Raw genomic sequence first — 19,194 nt, forward strand, 5'->3', positions numbered from 1 at the left:
CCCTGACGAAGATCTGCCATATCTGATGTGATTAAACTAACTCAATTGTTTGTGGCTTTACTTGTTTGTTAAAATGACCAATACAAATCTAATAACACACATTATTTCTTGTCTAATCCTTCATTACTCTGCAAAAAGTGTGTCGTCAGATCTATATTTAAAAAAAAAAAAAGAAACTTCATGTGGTAACAAGTAAATTAAAGTAAGTTTTATTATTTTCTAATATTTAAATATAATTCTCCTTGCAAAATGTTATTATTCTCAGGCTAAACGATCCATTTGAATTCATTTTACATAGTTTCGTTATTCTCACCATGACCTCACCCAGTCTTTCAGCATGAACGCTAACAAAATGGCAAATTTGCATTCAGCTATTTGAGTCTCGGCGATTCTAATCCAATTTAAACTTACTTTAACAACTAATTTAATACAATGGAGTTGTTTTAATGGTCCCACTTTATATTGTCTCTAATAACTGTGTAGTTACATGTGAATAACATATGCAACAACACTAACTATTGATGATTTGGTTAATGTTACAAATGTATTACAGAGGTGCCGTCCATGTAATTACACATTCTATCAGAATAGAAGAATAGAATAGAATTAATAGCCATTTGTCACTCTGTGTGTTTTGCACACTGTGAAATTAGACCTCTGCATTTAATCCATCCGTGCAGTGAAACAGCCACATACATGGTGGGCAGTGGGCAGCCCTATCCACGGCACCCGGGGAGCAATTGGGGGTTAGGTGCTCAAGGGCACTTCAGTCATGGACTGTCAGCCAAGGGGATTGAACCAGCGACCTTCCAGTCACAGGGCTGGTTCCCTAACCTCCACGACTGCCCCCAACTTCAGTTTTTGCCACATGTAATTACACAAGTGTATCTTCTACACAGGAACTTTGGTCTCACTTTATATTAAGTGTCTCTAATAACTGTGTAGTTACATGTGAACAACATACGCAATGACAATAACCACTGATTTTTAATTTTTAATTTAATTTTTAATTACACAAGTGTATCTTAATAGTTGTAACAGCCTATTCTCTCTCACATAATTATGGGGTAATAACACAAATCTAATTACATTTGTAATCAGACTGGAACAGCAGTTTTAGAAGTTTATTTCTAAAGTAAATTGTCCAGCATTTAGCTGGTGTTTATGTTTAAGTGATTGGAACCCCTGAATTCAATGAATTGGGTGAGTGAATACTTTTGGAAATATAGTGTTTTTGAAAGTCTGCCTGTTAATTTTTTTCAAAGTGAAAAGGTTGCACAAGTTTTTTTTTAAAGCAAATTCATCTAATTTAAGTTACAGTGTAGAAATCCTTCCTACTGTCGACGTGCCTCTGCTCCATAGCTGCTTTGCAAACAGCCTTTATAGGCTTTTAACCTAATGACCTCTGGTAACCTTTATTAGTCACACTAATGCAAAGGTAATTAGCCTGGGAAGTCAGACATCAACACAGATGCTGATTACTGTAGCTGCTGCTTTTCTGAAATGAAAGAACAATAGTTTAATGGGTCTCTAAGCATTTGTTCCATCTGATGGCAAATGTGGCTAAAGGCTCCAACTGTGACCAGGAAGCAGTGTGAATGTGTGAACCCTAACCCCCACACACACACACACACACACACACAAATCCCGCTGAGGCGAACGCACAACAAACACAAACATCCGGCCGCATGCACATATCCCTCTGAGCTCTCGGTGGGAGTGCGGCAGGTGCAGGCCAAACTCATGGCTGCACCTATAGCTGAACTACAGTATCCAACATCCCAGAGCTTTGGCTCCTAGCCAGCCACAAGACGGCTCAGCGAAGCTCACCGCAGACTTAAAGTGACCCCTAGTTGATCGGCTAAGGCATGATTGGTGTTGAAAGTTTGCCTCTTTCATTTTGAACTGGAGTTCCAAAGCTAACAGAGATAACAAGCAGCAGAAGCTTTTGTTTCATTCACACTGCGCTATGCATGCCTTGGTCATCCCACACTTGGCTTAAACCAAGCTTGAGCTATTATTATACTGATACCTACAAAAAATATCAACAAAATGTAAGATTCAAGATCGCCACTGCTGTTAAGTGACGGTGCTTTAAGGCCAAGTAAAAATAATAGACTTCGAGAATAAAGTCATAATGTTTCGAGAAATAATTCACAATATTTTGGAGAAAAAAACATTGTCATATTTGCAGGATAAAGTGGGCTAACTGTAGGGGGGCTGCCATACCGTGCTGGCATCAGTCTAATCAGGAATGGTGTGCTTGTATACAGCTTTTCTACCAGACATCCAAATTATTCTTTTTTTCCATAGGAATGAATGAGGTGCAAAGGTTTGTGCACCCAACTTCTGTCATGTTGATACAAGTCCATCAGCAACACCCTATTAACCATGTGGGGAACCATAGCAACCACCCAGCGGCACCCTAGCAACCACATGGGACACTAAAGCAACCACCTAGCAACCACCCGGGATACCATAACAACCACTTATTAGCACCTTTACAATCACCTAAAATAACACGATAACAGTTTAGAAACACCCAAGCAGCCGACTGGGACCTGCTACAGTTGTGCAATGACCCTGCATTTTCTTCAAGAAGTGCACGTTTCTCATTCATGTCATTCGCTTTATTTTTTGCCAGATATCCGCCTCTATGTCTTCACATGAAATAAACTCTTGGAATCCATTCCATTCATTCCTGTCACTTGGAACTGGATGCAAAGTCAGCCTTAATATTTCTGGAATCGAACAGTTTTACTAAATAATCAACCCCTGCATACCAAACATGACCTGGTTGATGGGCTAAATTGGAAAATTGTGCCATTTTTATTTATTTATTTATTTATTTATTTATTTATTTATGTTAAACTGCCACTTCAGCATAGACATCAGGCTGAATGTGAACGAACAGCCTTCTTTTCATGCTTTAAACAAGAGGAGACTTTTGATAAAAGTTCTCCGACTCATTCTGGTTAATTAGCAGGTCTGAGGGAGTGATGGAGATCATAGAAAAGACCTCCAGCTCCCAGGTCTTCATGACATGCCCTTTATTAGCTGGATATGCATCAAAGGAAATCTCGTAAGGATAGCCAGCAGAGTGGAATGACTCAGAGGAGGCATGCAGTGTAAAATTTGGTGGCTTTAGTGGTTGTACCTACAGATATGTGCAGCAGGGGGCGATATAAACAGCAGATTCATCACAGCATGAGTCCCTGAAAAGGCAATGCCATTTCTTTTTGGTTACTATTATTCATAATGTGCTTAGGCAGCCAAGAAAACCTTTTAAACCATTTAAAATCTTTATCTCTACAGTAAGTCTGCTTTTGCCAGTAGCACTGAAATAAATGAGAAATTAATACAAATAAATATAAATACAGTAAAAGTATACTAACTTTTTTTCTAAAAAAAAAAGTTATTGATATGTTGGTTAGTTCCTGACTTCTCGCTGCACTCCAGGGTTAAATTCCATCAGCAGCACCTTTAACATAATGAAGGACTGAGTATTGGATGGTAGCTGTTCATTCTGGGCTTCCTTGAGAAGAGCTTTAGAGATGGCCAATCTAACACACTGGCAGACATACAATCACAATGCATTACTTATTTTTTATTCTTAATTATTCTAGTTACTGCTTTTGAGCAATTTAATCATTGCTGTCCACAAAAAAAAAAGAAATGGAAAAACCAATGGACGCTCATTTTTGTCACATTAACACAGCTGCTGTCCTTTACACTGTCTGAGCAAATCGTAAAGAATGGACCAATAGAATTGCTCCACAATACAATACAATACAAAATATGAAAAATGACAGTAAGAGCTATCAATGCTTGATCATCTGTCTGGTCAAAAAGAATGAGTATTTTTCACAATGCTGGTGATGGGAACCAGACGTCCACCTTTAAAAGCTTCCACACAGAAAGTTATTACATGAAATGATTACATGTTCTGGGCTTGATGCTCAGCTTGATCCATAGTTTTAAGACAAGATTTTGGCCTAAAACACACACACACACACACACACACACACACACACACACACACACACACACACACACACACACACACACACTATCTGAGCTGCTTTTCCTTCTGGGTTGTGGGAGGTGCTGGAGCCTATCCCAACAAATATTTGGTGGAAGGCAACATGGCCTAAAACATATTTGTTTCTAAGAGGTACATTTCCTCACATTGTGGGGCAAAAATAGTATTTTATTATTATTATTATTATTACTTTAGTATTATCAACCTGACATACACTATACTTCCAAAAGTCTTCACTCACCCATCCAAATCATTGAATTCAGGAGTTCCAGTCACTTCCACGGCCACAGGTGTATAAAGCCGAGCACCTAGGCCTGCAGACTGCTTCTACAGACATTAGTGAAAGAATGGGTCGCTCTCAGGAGCTCAGTGAATTCCAGCGTGGTACCGTGATCGGACGCCACCTGTGCAGCAAGTCCAGTCGTGAAATTTCCTCACTACTAAAGGTCCATAAAGACGTGGATCAGCCAGTTTGGTGTGGAAGAACTTGACTGGCCTGCACAGTCTATCAACCTGATAGAGCCCCTTTGGGATGAATTAGAGTGGAGACTGTGAGCCAGGCCTTCTCGTCCAACATCAGTCCTCACAAATGTGCTTCTGGAAGAACGGTCAGAAATTCCCGTAAACACACTCCTAACCCTTGTGGAAAGCCTTCCCAGAAGAGTTGAAGGTGTTATAGCTGCAAAGGGTGAGCCGACATCATATTAAACCCTATGGATTAAGAATGGGATCTCACTCAAGTTCATAAGCGTGTGAAGCCAGACGACCGAATACTTTTGGAAATATAGTGTATAAAACTTGACATGTATAGGTTCACTTGTGGTTTGGATAATAAATAACATGTAGACATTGTGCCCCCTGGTTCCCATCACCAACACTGCAAAGAAATCAGATTGGGCAAATTTCTCCGTAATTCACTATTTCACAACCACTTTAAAGTTTATTTTCATATTAATGACTGCATTATGCAGTAATGTGGAAAAAAAAAATCATTTAGCTTGAAGGGGCTCAGCAGATCCAAACATTTAGGAACATGTATGACCTCACAACCCTGATGTTGTATAAAAGCGTGCGCGTGGGTGTGTACTCCCTTCCTCACACCCCGGATTAGAACTCGTTTATATGAAAGCAGACCGCACTCTTCGGGCTTTCCCACTAGTTCTGTTTAATGGCCATTGTGTTGGAGGGAAGTTGACTTTAGATTTGAACTTCTGCAAATCTACACTGTTTATAACATTTTTCCATTGACAAAAAAACCTCAAAAACAATGAACAGTTCTGTGAAAAAGCGAAGGCCTCGATTCTCATCTAGACCAGTTTCACTGTACTGTAATAATAGCCACACTAACCCATCTGCACACCTCATAAACTCGGTGCAGCGCGCGTTACAGTTGACCTAGAACTGCAGCTGCTTGATCTTTGTCTTTATTCAGCGCCACTTCTCTCCATGTGGGAGATGTCACTGTATGGACTGACGGGCACAGATACAGCCAAGCAGTTCAAACAAATGGGCTGGACCCGGGTAGCTTCCGTGAAGGGGACGGGGCTAAAACAGGGCAGCGCGTCTCTCAATGGGCCTCAATCAAAACACGCTCAGCCATCATAAACACAGACTAACTGCCAGGCTGTCATGTATGTCCCTGTGGAGGAGACTGGCAGGTTTGTGACAGTAGAGGGGCGTCTCTGTCTGTCTGTCTGTCTGTCTGTGTGGAGGAGACTGACAGGTTTGTGACAGTAGAGGGGCGTCTCTGTCTGTCTGTCTGTCTGTCTGTGTGGAGGAGACTGACAGGTTTGTGACAGTAGAGGGGTCTGTCTGTCTGTCTGTCTGTGTGGAGGAGACTGACAGGTTTGTGACAGTAGAGGGGTCTGTCTGTCTGTCTGTCTGTGTGGAGGAGACTGACAGGTTTGTGACAGTAGAGGGGTCTGTCTGTCTGTAGACTGACAGGTTTGTGACAATAGAGGGGTTGGTCTGTCTGTCTGTCTGTCTGTCTGTGTGGAGTAGACTGACAGGTTTGTGACAGTAGAGGTGTCTGTCTGTCTGTCTGTCTGTCTGTCTCTGTGGAGGAGACTGACAGGTTTGTGACAGTAGAGGGGCGTCTCTGTCTGTCTGTGTCGGTCTGTCTGTCTGTCTCTGTGGAGGAGACTGACAGGTTTGTGACAGTAGAGGGGCGTCTCTGTCTGTCTGTGTCGGTCTGTCTGTCTGTCTTTTCAGCCTCCATTTGCCACCATTTGTTTAATGACAAATGACCATTTCCTCCCTCCACATGTGTTGGAGAAAATATTTATTTTATATTTTTTGTTATTCATCAATTTGCTGTCATTGTGTTTATGTTCTTGCCAACACAATATTATAGGCCATTGCTCATTGTCAAAAAGACAAAAAAACCCTGAACCCACTTCAGTTCATCCCTCTCATAACTGCATAACTTACATATTAATTTCATAGTCATTGCTGAATGAGCTTCATGATTAATATAACTAATAGCAAAAACATATGTCTGCCCTGTAAGCGCTGGAACTGCAAGCTTATTCAAAACTCTTTGCCTTCTCTCTCTCTCTCTCTCTCTCTCTCTCTCTCTCTCTCTCTCTCTCTCTCTCTCTCTCTCTCTCTCTCTCTCTCTCTCTCCATGTATTAGAGGAAATATTTATGTTTTATCTTTACTATAAGTTTATCTTCTCATTATGTTTATGTTCCTATAAACACAACATCATATCTCACTGTCAAAAAGAGTGTAAATAAAGTTTAGAGGTTTGATTTTAACCCCTTAAACTCGCATACAGGCCACACTTCAGCTCCTCAGGTCACGCAGTAGCCACAGAACTCACACATCAGCTTCACAGCAGTTATTAAAACAGACTCTGAATAACAAGCAACAAGATATTTAACAATAAGTAATAAGATATTGAGCAATAAATAAGAAGAGTTCTCTGAATTCTTCTTCTTCTCTCTCTGTCTGCCTGTGTCTCTCTTCTCAGGTCTCTCTGGTTGTTTGTCTGTCTGTGTAAATGTCCTTTGGGATTAGTAAAGTAAGTAAGTAGCCCTGTGACAGACTGGCGACCTGCCTTTCGCCCAATGACAGCTGGGATAGGCTCCGGACCCCCGCGACCCAGAAGGAGAAGCGGCTTAGAAGGTGTGTGTGTGTGCGTGAGTGAGTGAGCATCTATCTATCTATCTATCTATCTATCTATCTATCTATCTATCTATCTATCTATCTATCTATCTATCTATCTATCTATCTCTCTGTATTTCTGTATTTCTCTTTATCTATCTCACATTCTCCCTTTCTGTCTTTCTCTCACTCTCTCTCTTTCTGTGCATCTCTTTTGAGCTCTCTCTCTCTGTCTGGTTCTCTCTCTCTCTCTGTCTCCCTCTCTCTATTAATTTATTTCATGTTTGTTTTCATTCGTCAATCATGTCCTTGTGTTTATTTCTCTGTACACAAAGTCTCATAGTCCATAGTTAATAGTTTAAAAACGCTACATGTACACTGGGCCTATAAAAAGTTTATGGGAGTAAAAATTCAAAACCTCAACAATGTTTTTCTCAAAACCCCCTCCTCCCCACCCCCTCCCTCTCTCCCGCCCTCCCCTCACTTTTTCGTCTCTGTAGACTCTCTCCTCCCCATTTGCTTTCTCCCCTGGCACTGAGGTGATGACAGACTCTGGGGGTCACCCCCTCTCTGTCTGTCTCGCCCCGCTGAGACCCGACCGTGGGCTCGTGGGCCGACCAGCATGTGATTGTTTTTGAGCTGCTGACTGATCTCTCATTGTTTTAGCGCAGAGGAGGCTGTTGATGTGGTAACACGGCACTGCCTGAGGCCCTGTGCCACTGCTCGATATCTCTCTCTCGCTCTCTCTCTCTCGCTCTCGTTGTCAGGGGTTACGGCCCACCAGGGCGTTGTGTGTCTGTACGGGTGTGAAAGATGGGGGTTAATCCTCATGTTTTTCCCGCTGAGCCTTTGCCAGGTTATTAACCCTGAGGAGTCGAGGGCTGTTTTGCTTAGAGTTGTTGTTTTGCTGTACTTTTGAGAGAAATGACAAAATTAATGTGATTTAAATTCTGCTCAGGTGTGTGTCTGCACTCTTTATATCTTACAGTATGGCAAATGCTTAATAACTGATTTTGGCAATACAGTGTTTATTTTCAAACTATCATAAAACAACATCTCAGGCATAGGAAACACATCTGTAAACATGTGTGATGTGTTTTCTTGTAAGCGAGCTTTTAGAGGCATTTCATGCTTTAGACATCCAGGTCCTGTCACCACCACTGTGAACAGTTTTGACCTGATAAGTTTCTCTAGAATGAAGGATTTCACAACAAACCAGCCTGAACGACTTTGTTTACACCTTAACCATTTAATGAAAAGTCAGTGCCGTTCCTCTTCAAGAGTGTATGACAATAAAAACGTGTCTTGTTCATCCGCAGTTCAGGGTATTATTTATGGTCATACGATCTGAGTTGATGAACCTAAACGGTTTCAGGCAGTCGGTTCCCTCAAGCCATTCGAGTTTACTTTACTCATCGGGTTTTACGGTGTTTAGATTCCACACGTTCAGCGGGATCTCCCTGCTTGTGTCGGTTAACCGAGTGTGAAATAATGAATCCTTACAAGCGACTCCCTGAAACAAGCAGGGAAACTCGGACAAAAGCGATTCTCAACTTCCAACTTCCAACATATTTGTGTTTGTAAGTTGGAGATATGTATTATTTTTTGGATTGGACTAAAACTCTCTGCAGAGTCTTCTTTTGCAGAAAGAAGAAACACCATTTAAAATTGTTAGTCCGTCTTTTTTTTTTGTTGACATGGAAACCAACAGGCAAAAGTCTGAAGAGTTATAGAGATAAATCTGTCAAATCTATTCGATTCATTATGTAACTACAATCATGTAATAATCTTATTCTATTCAAAGTGTAGCAAAATAACCATAATATCTCGGAGCTTCTCCGAGTTCAATAAAACACAAGAGGCACTGCAAGGTGAATACATGGCCGTGTGCAAAAGTCTGGGCACCCCTGGTTAAATTATATGTTGCATTGATTCTTCTAATCGAGAATAAATGAACACGAATGAGAAGACACTTCTGGACATGTTAATGCACAATTGCTGACAACTATATATTGAAAATAATAAAAAAATATATAAAATTTGGCCTGTTATCAATGATCAAAAGTTCTGGCACATTTTATATTTCATATTTCATTTTTTTCCCAAATGTGTTGTAAGTCAGAATATTGCTGTTGTCAGAACAAAACCTTGTATCTCCATTTTTCAGTTTTTGACATAATTTGAAAATATCTGTTGACCTTTATATTATATCAAAATTTCATGATGAATGGACCAAAGCAAACGGCTCAAAATGACTTGGAAATACGTCTGGTTCCATTGACTTACATTAAAACACACTTTACTTTTTTCCTTCTCCTGTAAAGTTGCAATTTTGGAAATACGAGGTTTTCTTCCGAAACTTTGCATTAAAATGAGTAGAAAGCCACCATGCTGAACTCCTTCAATGGCCTTGGCCCAAAGTTTTACTACCCACTTCTGTAACTTCTACCGCCAGTTTGCACTAAAGACCCTGTAATTACTGATTAATAAGCCTGATCATGAAATAAACCTGGGATTTTAAGGGATCACGTGTGTTGACTATAGAGAATGTGTGATGCTAGATAATAGGAGGACTGGAGTAGAGGACAATGCAAAAGAGAGTGAGTGTGGGAGAGGATGGTGCGACACTGGACACCGGTGTGCTCTCTACTAATGGAGTGCACGCTCTAGGGAAAATGAGAAAAGACCCTGGGCTGTGGAATAAACCCCACCAGGGTCAGATACAGTTCAGAAGGCCACGCACTGTATGAGCCAGACACTGGTCTGGTCCTGAAAAATTAATGGGAGCAACACTAGACTTCCCAGGGTGTTCATTATTGCTCCTTTTGGACATTTTTTTCACACACAATACGCCTAATCCATCATTGCTTGGCCCCCTGAAGTTGCTGAATACAGTGCCTCTTTGTGACCCAATAAACTGCAACCAGTGAGTTTTCCATTCTGTGCTCATTCTTTGCATACAGGTCCACCCTGCCTTGTATTCGGCTGCGGCGCCGTGACGTGGGTGCTGTTTCCAGGTAAACTCTGGTTTGTGTCATTTGACTGTGGGTTAGGGTAAGAGGAAGCAGGGCAGTGAGGGAGAGAGAGCAGACAGGAAGATGTGGGAACACTCACTCACCCAGAGGCAATACGCCATACAGAGCAATCAGCTGTCTGACGTCTGACAGAGAGGGCATGGGCTCGATGTCTGCCTGCCTCAGGCTCGTACCTAAATAACTGTACTCTCCTAGACACAGAGAGAGAGAGAGAGAGAGAGAGAGAGAGAGAGAGAGAGAGAGAGAGAGAGAGAGAGAAAGAGATGTACTCATTCCATCCATTTAAAGGGCCCATATCATTTTGATGAGTTTGATGCAGCATGTAAACATTACTAAAGTTTCCAAACATACCATTCACTATGCAGTCAATACAGCCCATATATGGAAGCTCAGCTGCAAAACCTGTTTTGAATTCATTGTTGTTGTGATGTCACGCAAACCATCACATTTACTTATATCCACATATTCAGCATTCAGCTGTTTAGCCCTGCTCATTCACATGGAAGTTAAGGGCGTTTCAGCCCAGTCTGCAACAAAATTTGCCTTTTTCCCTTTATATTCATCTCAATATCGACGAATGGACCAAAAGAAACAGCCAAAATATACTTGGAAAAATGTCTGGTTCTATTGACTCGCATTAGAAGTACAGTATTTTTTCCTTCTCCTGTAGTTCTAATTTGGGACAGGCTTTGGTCTAAAGGCAACGATATGTCTTCAAAGCAAAGTAACTAAAACAGCCAGTTTAATTCTATGGGATAATGAGAGGTTGGAAAACGGTCATATTAAAATAAATTAGGACTGTAAGCCACTATACAAACATAAGTAGTATATGTACCCTTTATGATCAAGATTCCCAAACTTATTGAAAGAACAGAGATGCCTAAGAGCTTCCTTAATGGCTCTGAGATGCCTCTTGGCTTCCATTCACTCTCACAAAAAGATACTGTACATTTCACGATTAAACTTGAGACTGGGGTGCTACCCTCAAAGGTACGTCGTTAGGGAACAAATGTACTACAGCCTGTTGGAATTATTCTTTTAATGTTGTACTCACTCTATTCAAATTGTCTTGACTTTTTTTCTGTTGTGTTTCAGTTTCAAGTAAAATTGAAAGTACCAAAAATCCCCTTTTCTGACCCTGACCACGTAACAGCCCAAAACTCTGGATAACATTACTAAGAATTATTTTTGTTCCATTTTGGCCCTTGACAAATATTCAGAAGGAGCACAGCAGTAGTTCCAGAGGGCATGGCTGGCAGGAACACAGGCTCACTTTGGTATTTAAGTGGCAGTTCATCCAAAAAACATGTTTACACAATTTTCCACTTACACCAGATGTAGTCGATCAGCCAGGAGCTGTCTGGTGTCCAAATTTGACTTTTTTTTAGTTTATCACCGGAGCTACAAGGATATCGTTCCTAACAAACACTGTCAATGGTCAAATTTGAGTGACTCAAATCTCAAATAAAACCTCAGAAAATCCCCCACCCTGCCCAAAGCCCATCCAGGTCTTCAGAATGACGTGTTTGCACATGAACCGGTGGGGGGATGTTGTAGGGGGACACAGAATTCACCTCAACACCTGCTGTATAAAATGGTTTTGTTCATTTTTTTTCATAGTTCATTGAGTCAAACTGTCCTCTATACTGCACTGACAATTCACTGACATCTTAATGTGTTTACACATAGAGCTCGAACTATCCGTCCAAACTTGACAAGGGTCAACTCCTAATGTCTGGCTCTGGTGGGCTCTGATGTCATTTCTCGAATATGTATCTGGTTTGGGTCGGGCTCAAATTTCATTTTAAGGTTCTCACATCTTACTCTCACTTTCAACAGGTTTTGTAACGCACCCCCCCCCCTCCCCCTCCCCCTCCCCGCAAGCTTGGCTAATTTTTTGCGAAGGTGTGTGTTCATTCATGTCAGAAAATCCTCGAGCTGTATTTGGATTTGGACCAAAGTTTCAGGCCCAATTAAAGCTCCATTTATGGAAAAGATCTGGGTGTCTATTGACTCCCAGTGTTAGAAACATCAGCCTTGTAGCTCCAGATCTAAACCAATGAAGCACCAAACAAATCTGATCTTGATTTGAGGTAAGTGGAAAACGATATATTGTATAGAACCAATCCTTCAAAGTTACGAAAAACAAAAACTCTCAGTCAGGTCCAATCAAATTTTGACGGGCGCCGTAGGTGCATCTCTGGCTTCGTGCCAGGATTACATCACATCGCTGGAGCAACCCCGGTAAACAGAGACAAAATGGCCAAGCTGTTTCCACACATCAGACCTAATGTGGTTACTATTTAGAGCACCGCACCCTGCTTTTGCAGAAACAGCTTAAAGAGAAACAGAAACATCATTAACTTCCATGTCAAAATCAAGCAGATTACACTGCCTCGTGTTGTTCCAGGCAAAGCTCCTGGTTAATATTCCGAAACTGAAACATCTGGAAATATCGGCAGTGCTAAAAAACAAGATGCTTCATGTATGAAGACAATTAAATGTAGACCTAAAAGAGGCTACACGCATGTGCATGTGTGTCTGTGTGTGTAAATGAGTGATCAACAGTGCTAGAATAGCTTTCCTGCTTCGTCCTTCGTCCTGGTTTCACTTATCCTGTGCGGCCTATCAGCGCAGCGCAGTAAGGGAATTACTGAGTCATCGTGGTTTTGAAGAAGAGAAGCTCCCCCATGATGCTAATACACACACACACGTCCACACACACACACACACACACACACACACACACACACACACACACACACACACACACGTCCACACACACGTACACAGACTGTGATTCAATCCTGCGCACGCGTCTGTGGTCATGACATTTCAGCATTACAGTTTACTGTGAAGTCTGGAGCCATGGGCCTGCATTACAACATCACTAAGAGCTTCATGGGGCTTGACTGTTGAATTTGATAGCTTACATTGCTCTTATGAGGCTGGGCTAAAGTTTAAACTGCACTCTGGCCAAGCTCTGGGGATCTGGCCAACAGACACTTAGACGGTCAATACACACTTGAAATTGAAAGCAAGCTTCAAATGTTGCCATACATAATAAACGTAATAAGGTAGAAAGCATAAACTTGAAAACAGAACGCAACAATGAATGGTTTGAGAGCCAACATAGCAGTTATGGCAACACATATAGAGTCAGAGGTGCAAAAAATATGCGTTTGGTAACAGTATATATATATATATATATATATATATATATATATATATATATATATATATATATACACACATATTTTACCCATTTTCCTCAGCAATTTGGTCATTTCCCCCAGCCAGCTTGGCTCCCCCATAACACAGTGCTACCAAACTGAAAAGCTAATTCACGCTTCCTTCACATGAAGAGACACGTTCTTTCCAAACTGCAGCTAATACAATATTATTAGACAGCTCAACACGCTTGGAGGAGTGCAGTATGGCACAAGTAAGCAAAGCTGCCCAGTTCTTCAGCACTTCTCATCAGAACTCGTGTGTGCAGTGTGTTGTACAGACAGAGTTGTCTGTATCAGTTGTGTTTCTATTGGACCGAGCATTTTCATATAGTGTGAGCATATAAATCATAAGCTTTGTCTGTACACGATAGTCTATTCAGGCACAGCTCAACCAACCAGCGAGCTGAAAAGACTCCAAAAACATGAAACGTGAGCTACTCGGATGCATTAACCTCACATGTAATTCCTGCTGTCACTGTGACAGAGACTTGTTGAAAGAGACAGACTGGGGATCAAAACTATGAAATGTACTTTACTTACAGCCATGCAGAAGTGCTTTTCTGACATGGAGCAAAACTCGCGTTTCTCCACTATAGCACTACTCGATCCAGGGTAACCAGCGTAGCAGAGGTAACTAATGCATTCCATTTAAAATTACCTAGATTTTAACAGTTTAACTGTTAAGGTCCATTGCACTCATTTACACTAACAACTACTCGAGTCTTAGAAGGTTACTCAGTGTTTTGTCGGAATCTGTATGGGTGAGTACTAAAAACCATGTACTCAAATTCATGCTCGGCCTGAAAAAATGTCACTCGTACTAAACTTAAAGGAATTATGTTGCAGGAAATATGTGAAAATCCCCTCTGATGGTGTGCATACTTGTCATATATGTAATTTGAAAGGTAGAGGAGTATGGGTGTGACTGTTTATTACCGAGGTACTCAGACAGTTTAATGTTCAGGGGCCGAATCAGGATGCCTTCCAGAACTAGCTCCTCATACAGGGATTCAATGGTCCTATGGAGACAGGGTGGAGGAGAGAAAGCAAAAGAAATATTAGGTAAGAAGCACATGAACCACTCACATAGCAGCTGGAATATCATCCCTTACATTATCACCGTCCCACCCATCCAGGAGCTCAAGAACCAGTCACGGCCTTGGACACAGTCCAAAGTACAATGCCACAAATCAGCTACCCAACTCTGCACTGGGGAATTCGGCCACATTATGGGATCCTTCTATCTTAAAGTTCCACTAGGGAGACTCTGTCACCCTATACCCTATTAGTCATCGGTCAGTTTCTGACCACATGACCACTGTTGGCTTCCACATGTCCAAAGTTTATAGACACCTCCTCATCCAAGATTTCGTCTGAAATCAAGGGTATTCATATTAGGTTTGCTGCATTAACAGCCACTGTTCTTATGGACATCATTTACACATGATGTTGGAACATTGCTGTGAGGATTTGACTGCATTCAGCAACAAGAGCATTGGTGAAGTCAGGTACTGATGTTGGATGACTAGTTCTGGATACACAAACGCCACTCAAATCAATCATAAAGATATGGAATAGAGCTCCATCAATCTGGAGAACACAGTTCACCTGCTCCACTGATGCTTAGCATTGAGCATGGTGACCTCTGGCTCATGTGTCTCAATCCTTTTCTGTGGACATCATACTTGCTGTGTGGCTGAATTCACTAATTAGAAGAGATATCTGGACACTTTTGACCAAACTCAACACAGCAGTGTCATTGACACTGTAGTGACAGCAGGAGGCATCTAACTGCGCACCAGCATGGTGGAGCTTAAAGGTTGGTTGCATTTTCTACTTTTCACAATCCAAATAATCCCAAACATGTTCAATGATGTTGAGGTCTGGGCTCTGGGGTGGACTGTCCATTGCTCTGAAAACACTAGCAGCTTTCTTTTGCCTTCTTCTTCTTTGTCTACTAATTTTATTCAGTAACAACTTCTTCACAGCTACACATCCTTTCAGACCCATGGTGTTGAGCTGTCTTCTCACAGTGGAAGGATGGCTAGAAATAGTGGTTGTATAGTGTAGTGGGTAACACCACTGCCTTCTAGGCTGTAGACTGGGGTTCAATCCCTGCCCTGGGCAAGCTCCCTATACTATACCAATAAGAGTCCTTGGGCTAGACTCCTAACGCCACCTTCACCTACCTGTGTTAAATAAATAATAAAAAATCTTGATCTGGTTAATAAATGTATTTTATGATTATGTTCTACTTCCTTAATCTATACTTATCTTATTATCATCCTCAGAATGATCTCCTTGTTCTCAATGGCCATTTAGGCTGGAAATCAAATGAAAGGTGGTCTTTAATTCTGCACAGTACTGTATGTGTTTCTAATAAAGTGGCCAGTCAGTGAAGTTCCAATCCTAACCCCGACCCATTGATTCTGGGCAATCAAAGTCTTTAGGAGCACCTTAGTATTTGCATCACAATCACCTGAACTCAACTTCCCTTTCCTCCAGAGCTTCTAACGACTGGCAGCATTACAGGAATACAGGTCCAGACTCCTAACTAAGTGAGATAAAGACACCAGTGATATAGGAAAACTTGAGACTAAAGCCAAGACTAAACAAGAGGAAGCTGCTATCTTGAGCTGCAGCCACAGATGAGACGGGTTAAAACAGAAGCCTCCGTATCACACAGAGCCAGCGAGCCAGCGAGCAAAACGTTAAAGGTCTGTTAGCTTCATGGTGAGTGTGTTGGATGTAAATGGAATGTCAAAGATATGAGAACATATCATTTAAGAAATTCAGTACGACTTTGTTGAACTAGCTTTCAACCAGCGTAACAAGCCCTGACCACAGACAGCTATAAACTCCTCTCAAGTCTGAAAACACCATGTCATAACCCTCAGTCCCTCAGACAATGACTGTGGCAGGCCCGGGCTTTTTTAGAGGCAAATAAAAATGTGTTTGCAAATCCTTGTAAATCATTTTTTTTTGTTCACTTTTATTGTTTTGCTCCATTACTGACCTGTCTGCTGTCAGATCCTTCTCTTTTTTCTTCTTCTTCTTTCCACCCTTTTTCCCCTTCTTCTTTTTCTGCATGGAGAAAAGGAACACGTTCAACTCTGGATTGCTTTCTGAACAGGCCAAAGGCTGCAAATCACATACTGATTCATATTAAGGCCACTCAAGCATGCAGCGATGCGGCTGCTGAACCCACAGGCTCAGTGTGGATCTGTCTATGCTCTCAACTATATACACGCTCGCACCACAACATGGAAATTAATGCACTGTTGCTAACTGAAATGTTTGGTGGAATGACATTCGAAAAACATCTGGCCTTTGGTGAGCAAGTGACTCGTGCAAATGCTATGAACACGGCTTCATAGTTTCCCTGATAGAAGGCCGAGAGTTACCCACAGCACAGCTGTTTGTTGATCGCTCTGATTAGAGATGTGCTGGCCTCAGGTCTGAAACACACCCACTGGCACTGGTCCATGCAGAGACACCCTGGAACTTGTTTATAGTAGAAGGCTGTTTTTAAACCACAAGAATCAGTGGCGTGTAAAAGGAATTTTCCCGAAGTCCTCCCTGAATGATCAGCTCACCAGAACTTGAGCTCTGTGATTAGTGAATGTGTTGCCATGGCTCATTACGCAACAATGCCTTCAAGCTGATGCTCTGGGGAGAGGCTGAGAGCGGTTTAAATTCAAGGCGTGATCAAAAATTGACAAAGAGACAGTGGTGGACAAAGTACACAAATCATGTGCAAAATATTCCTCCAGTAAAAGTAGAAGTTCCTCCCTTTACACCTCCACTTGAGTAAAAGTACTAAAGTATTTACCTTCAAATGTACTTAAGTATAAAGTAAAAGTACTAAAAGAGTAATTCTGGCTCTGATGTCCTGTTATCATTTTTATAACCAGACTGGCTTCATGAACTCATTTCAGGTGAAAGTCCTCCAGCGTCTCTCTTGGTAAACCAGTCTTTTAATAGAACGTCATTAATTAGTGACGCTGACGTCTATTAAAATGATCAGAAGCACAAAACACTGAAGGTAAACAGTTTCCATCAGGGAGAACCGAGTGGCTCTGAAATCACTTTTTACACACAAGCAAAGTTTCAGTTTCAGATTTATTTACAACTTAGTTCCAAGTTTAAGTTGAATAAAAACTGGCTTTAAACTCAGGATCACAGATGAGCTCCTTTACTATGTTGATCTGTAGGCGTCTGTTCATAAACATAAACCAGCCCAAACTCATTTACTATAAAATGAAATGGTGTTTGTAGAAATTCAGAAAAAAGCCGCATCAGTCTCGACTGCATATGTGGACATATTTCTATATTGTGCTCTATTTACACAAAGTTAGGTTAGTTCATCATTTATGTTGAACAGACTCTCCCAAAGTTTTACGCTGCTGCGCTGACGTTGAACCGCGTGCTGCACTGGGTCGGTATGACCAACAGGTCAAAACCAGCTCTAAACAAAGTGACCGCTGGGCCCTGATTGGTGCTCTGGCTTTGCGCTTCTTTCGTTTTGACATGTTACGTTTTTATACACACAGAAACCAAAAGGAACGACAGATTTCTCAGAATGTAGGAGGAAAAAGTCGGATATTAGACTCTGAAATGTAGTGGAGTGAAAGGAAAAAGACGCCCAGAACGGAGAAACTTCAGTACAGATACACTAAAAATACTAAAGTACAGAAACTAATTACATTTACTCAGTTACTCAGTTACTGTCCACCACTGCAAACAGAATTGATGTAAAGGGTGTACAACTGCTACTCTGTCTTCCTGGGAGATGTATATGCTTCCTAAGGTTTGGCCAAGTTGACAGGTTCATAATTCCCCCTTTTTAGAAATGTAGTCAGTCAGTCGAGGTATGTTTGGTGTCTGAAGTTCTTCTATAGCTGTGTGCAGGAGCTTTGAACTAACAGGTAATGTATGGCTACGTTCAGACTGCCAGCCCTAATCTGATTTTTGGCTTTTCCTGATTGTATCCAGTTTGATTTTTGATAGTCTGGACAGCAAAAAACACAAAATCAGATTTTTTGCTAATCGGATCCAAACCACATTCGGAGGTGGCTTGAAATGCGATTCCATTCAGATTTCATCCGTCAGTCTGGACACTCTGGTCACTCAAATCCGATTTCACCACGTCTTCTGCATCACTCACAATGATTATGCCAAATCCAGATTGACGGAAGTGCTGGAATTTAAGAAGAGTGCCTGAGATTCAGGCTTATGCCAGAGAATTTTGAAGTTTGGAGGACAAAACGATGCACCTCCATGTCTCCGCATGTGAACTCCATGTCAACAGCACAGCTGCATAGTTGGACACGCAAATCTGATCTGATCACTTGCAAATAACAATGCGGACGGTCATCTCAAAAGACCTGAAGAGAAAAACTAATCCATTTGCCTGCAGTCTGTACACTGTCCCAAGTGTACAGATGCTCACAAGTCACTTTATGCAATTCCAGGTCGAGTCTCAAGTCTCTGGGAAGCAAGCGCGAGTTAAGTCTTGAGTCTTTAGTCGAGAATTTTAGTGTAGTCTTAATATTAGCTTAGAACCAGACGTTTTGTCCATGTAATTTTGAGCTGTTACTTTTGGTCCATTCATCACGAAATTTACAAACAATGTAAAGTACATCTTTTTTCAAACTATGTAAAAAATCGAAAAATGTAAAAAATCGAGATGCGAGGTTTTGGTCCGACAGCAGTGAAACGCTCCCTAAAATCCCAGCTAGTGAAATGCTATTGTTAGCTAACATTCATTACTTT

The 19,194-nt window shown here is 41.4% G+C and overlaps 1 protein-coding gene across 1 annotated transcript in view; it reads right to left on the reverse strand.

Annotated features, from left to right (window-relative positions):
* Positions 1 to 19,194, reverse strand: part of iqca1 (IQ motif containing with AAA domain 1) — a 98,663-nt gene that overhangs the window by 14,659 nt on the left and 64,810 nt on the right. The window contains exons 12-14 of the mRNA XM_017714938.2: positions 16,436 to 16,503; positions 14,356 to 14,438; positions 10,270 to 10,377 (exon numbers count right to left, since the gene is read on the reverse strand). Of these exons, the coding sequence (XP_017570427.2) occupies positions 10,270 to 10,377; positions 14,356 to 14,438; positions 16,436 to 16,503 (259 nt within the window). The remainder of the gene's footprint in view (positions 1 to 10,269; positions 10,378 to 14,355; positions 14,439 to 16,435; positions 16,504 to 19,194) is intronic.

This window comes from Pygocentrus nattereri, chromosome 30 (genome assembly GCF_015220715.1).
Source record: "Pygocentrus nattereri isolate fPygNat1 chromosome 30, fPygNat1.pri, whole genome shotgun sequence".
In the NCBI taxonomy this organism is placed as follows: Eukaryota; Metazoa; Chordata; class Actinopteri; order Characiformes; family Serrasalmidae; genus Pygocentrus; species Pygocentrus nattereri.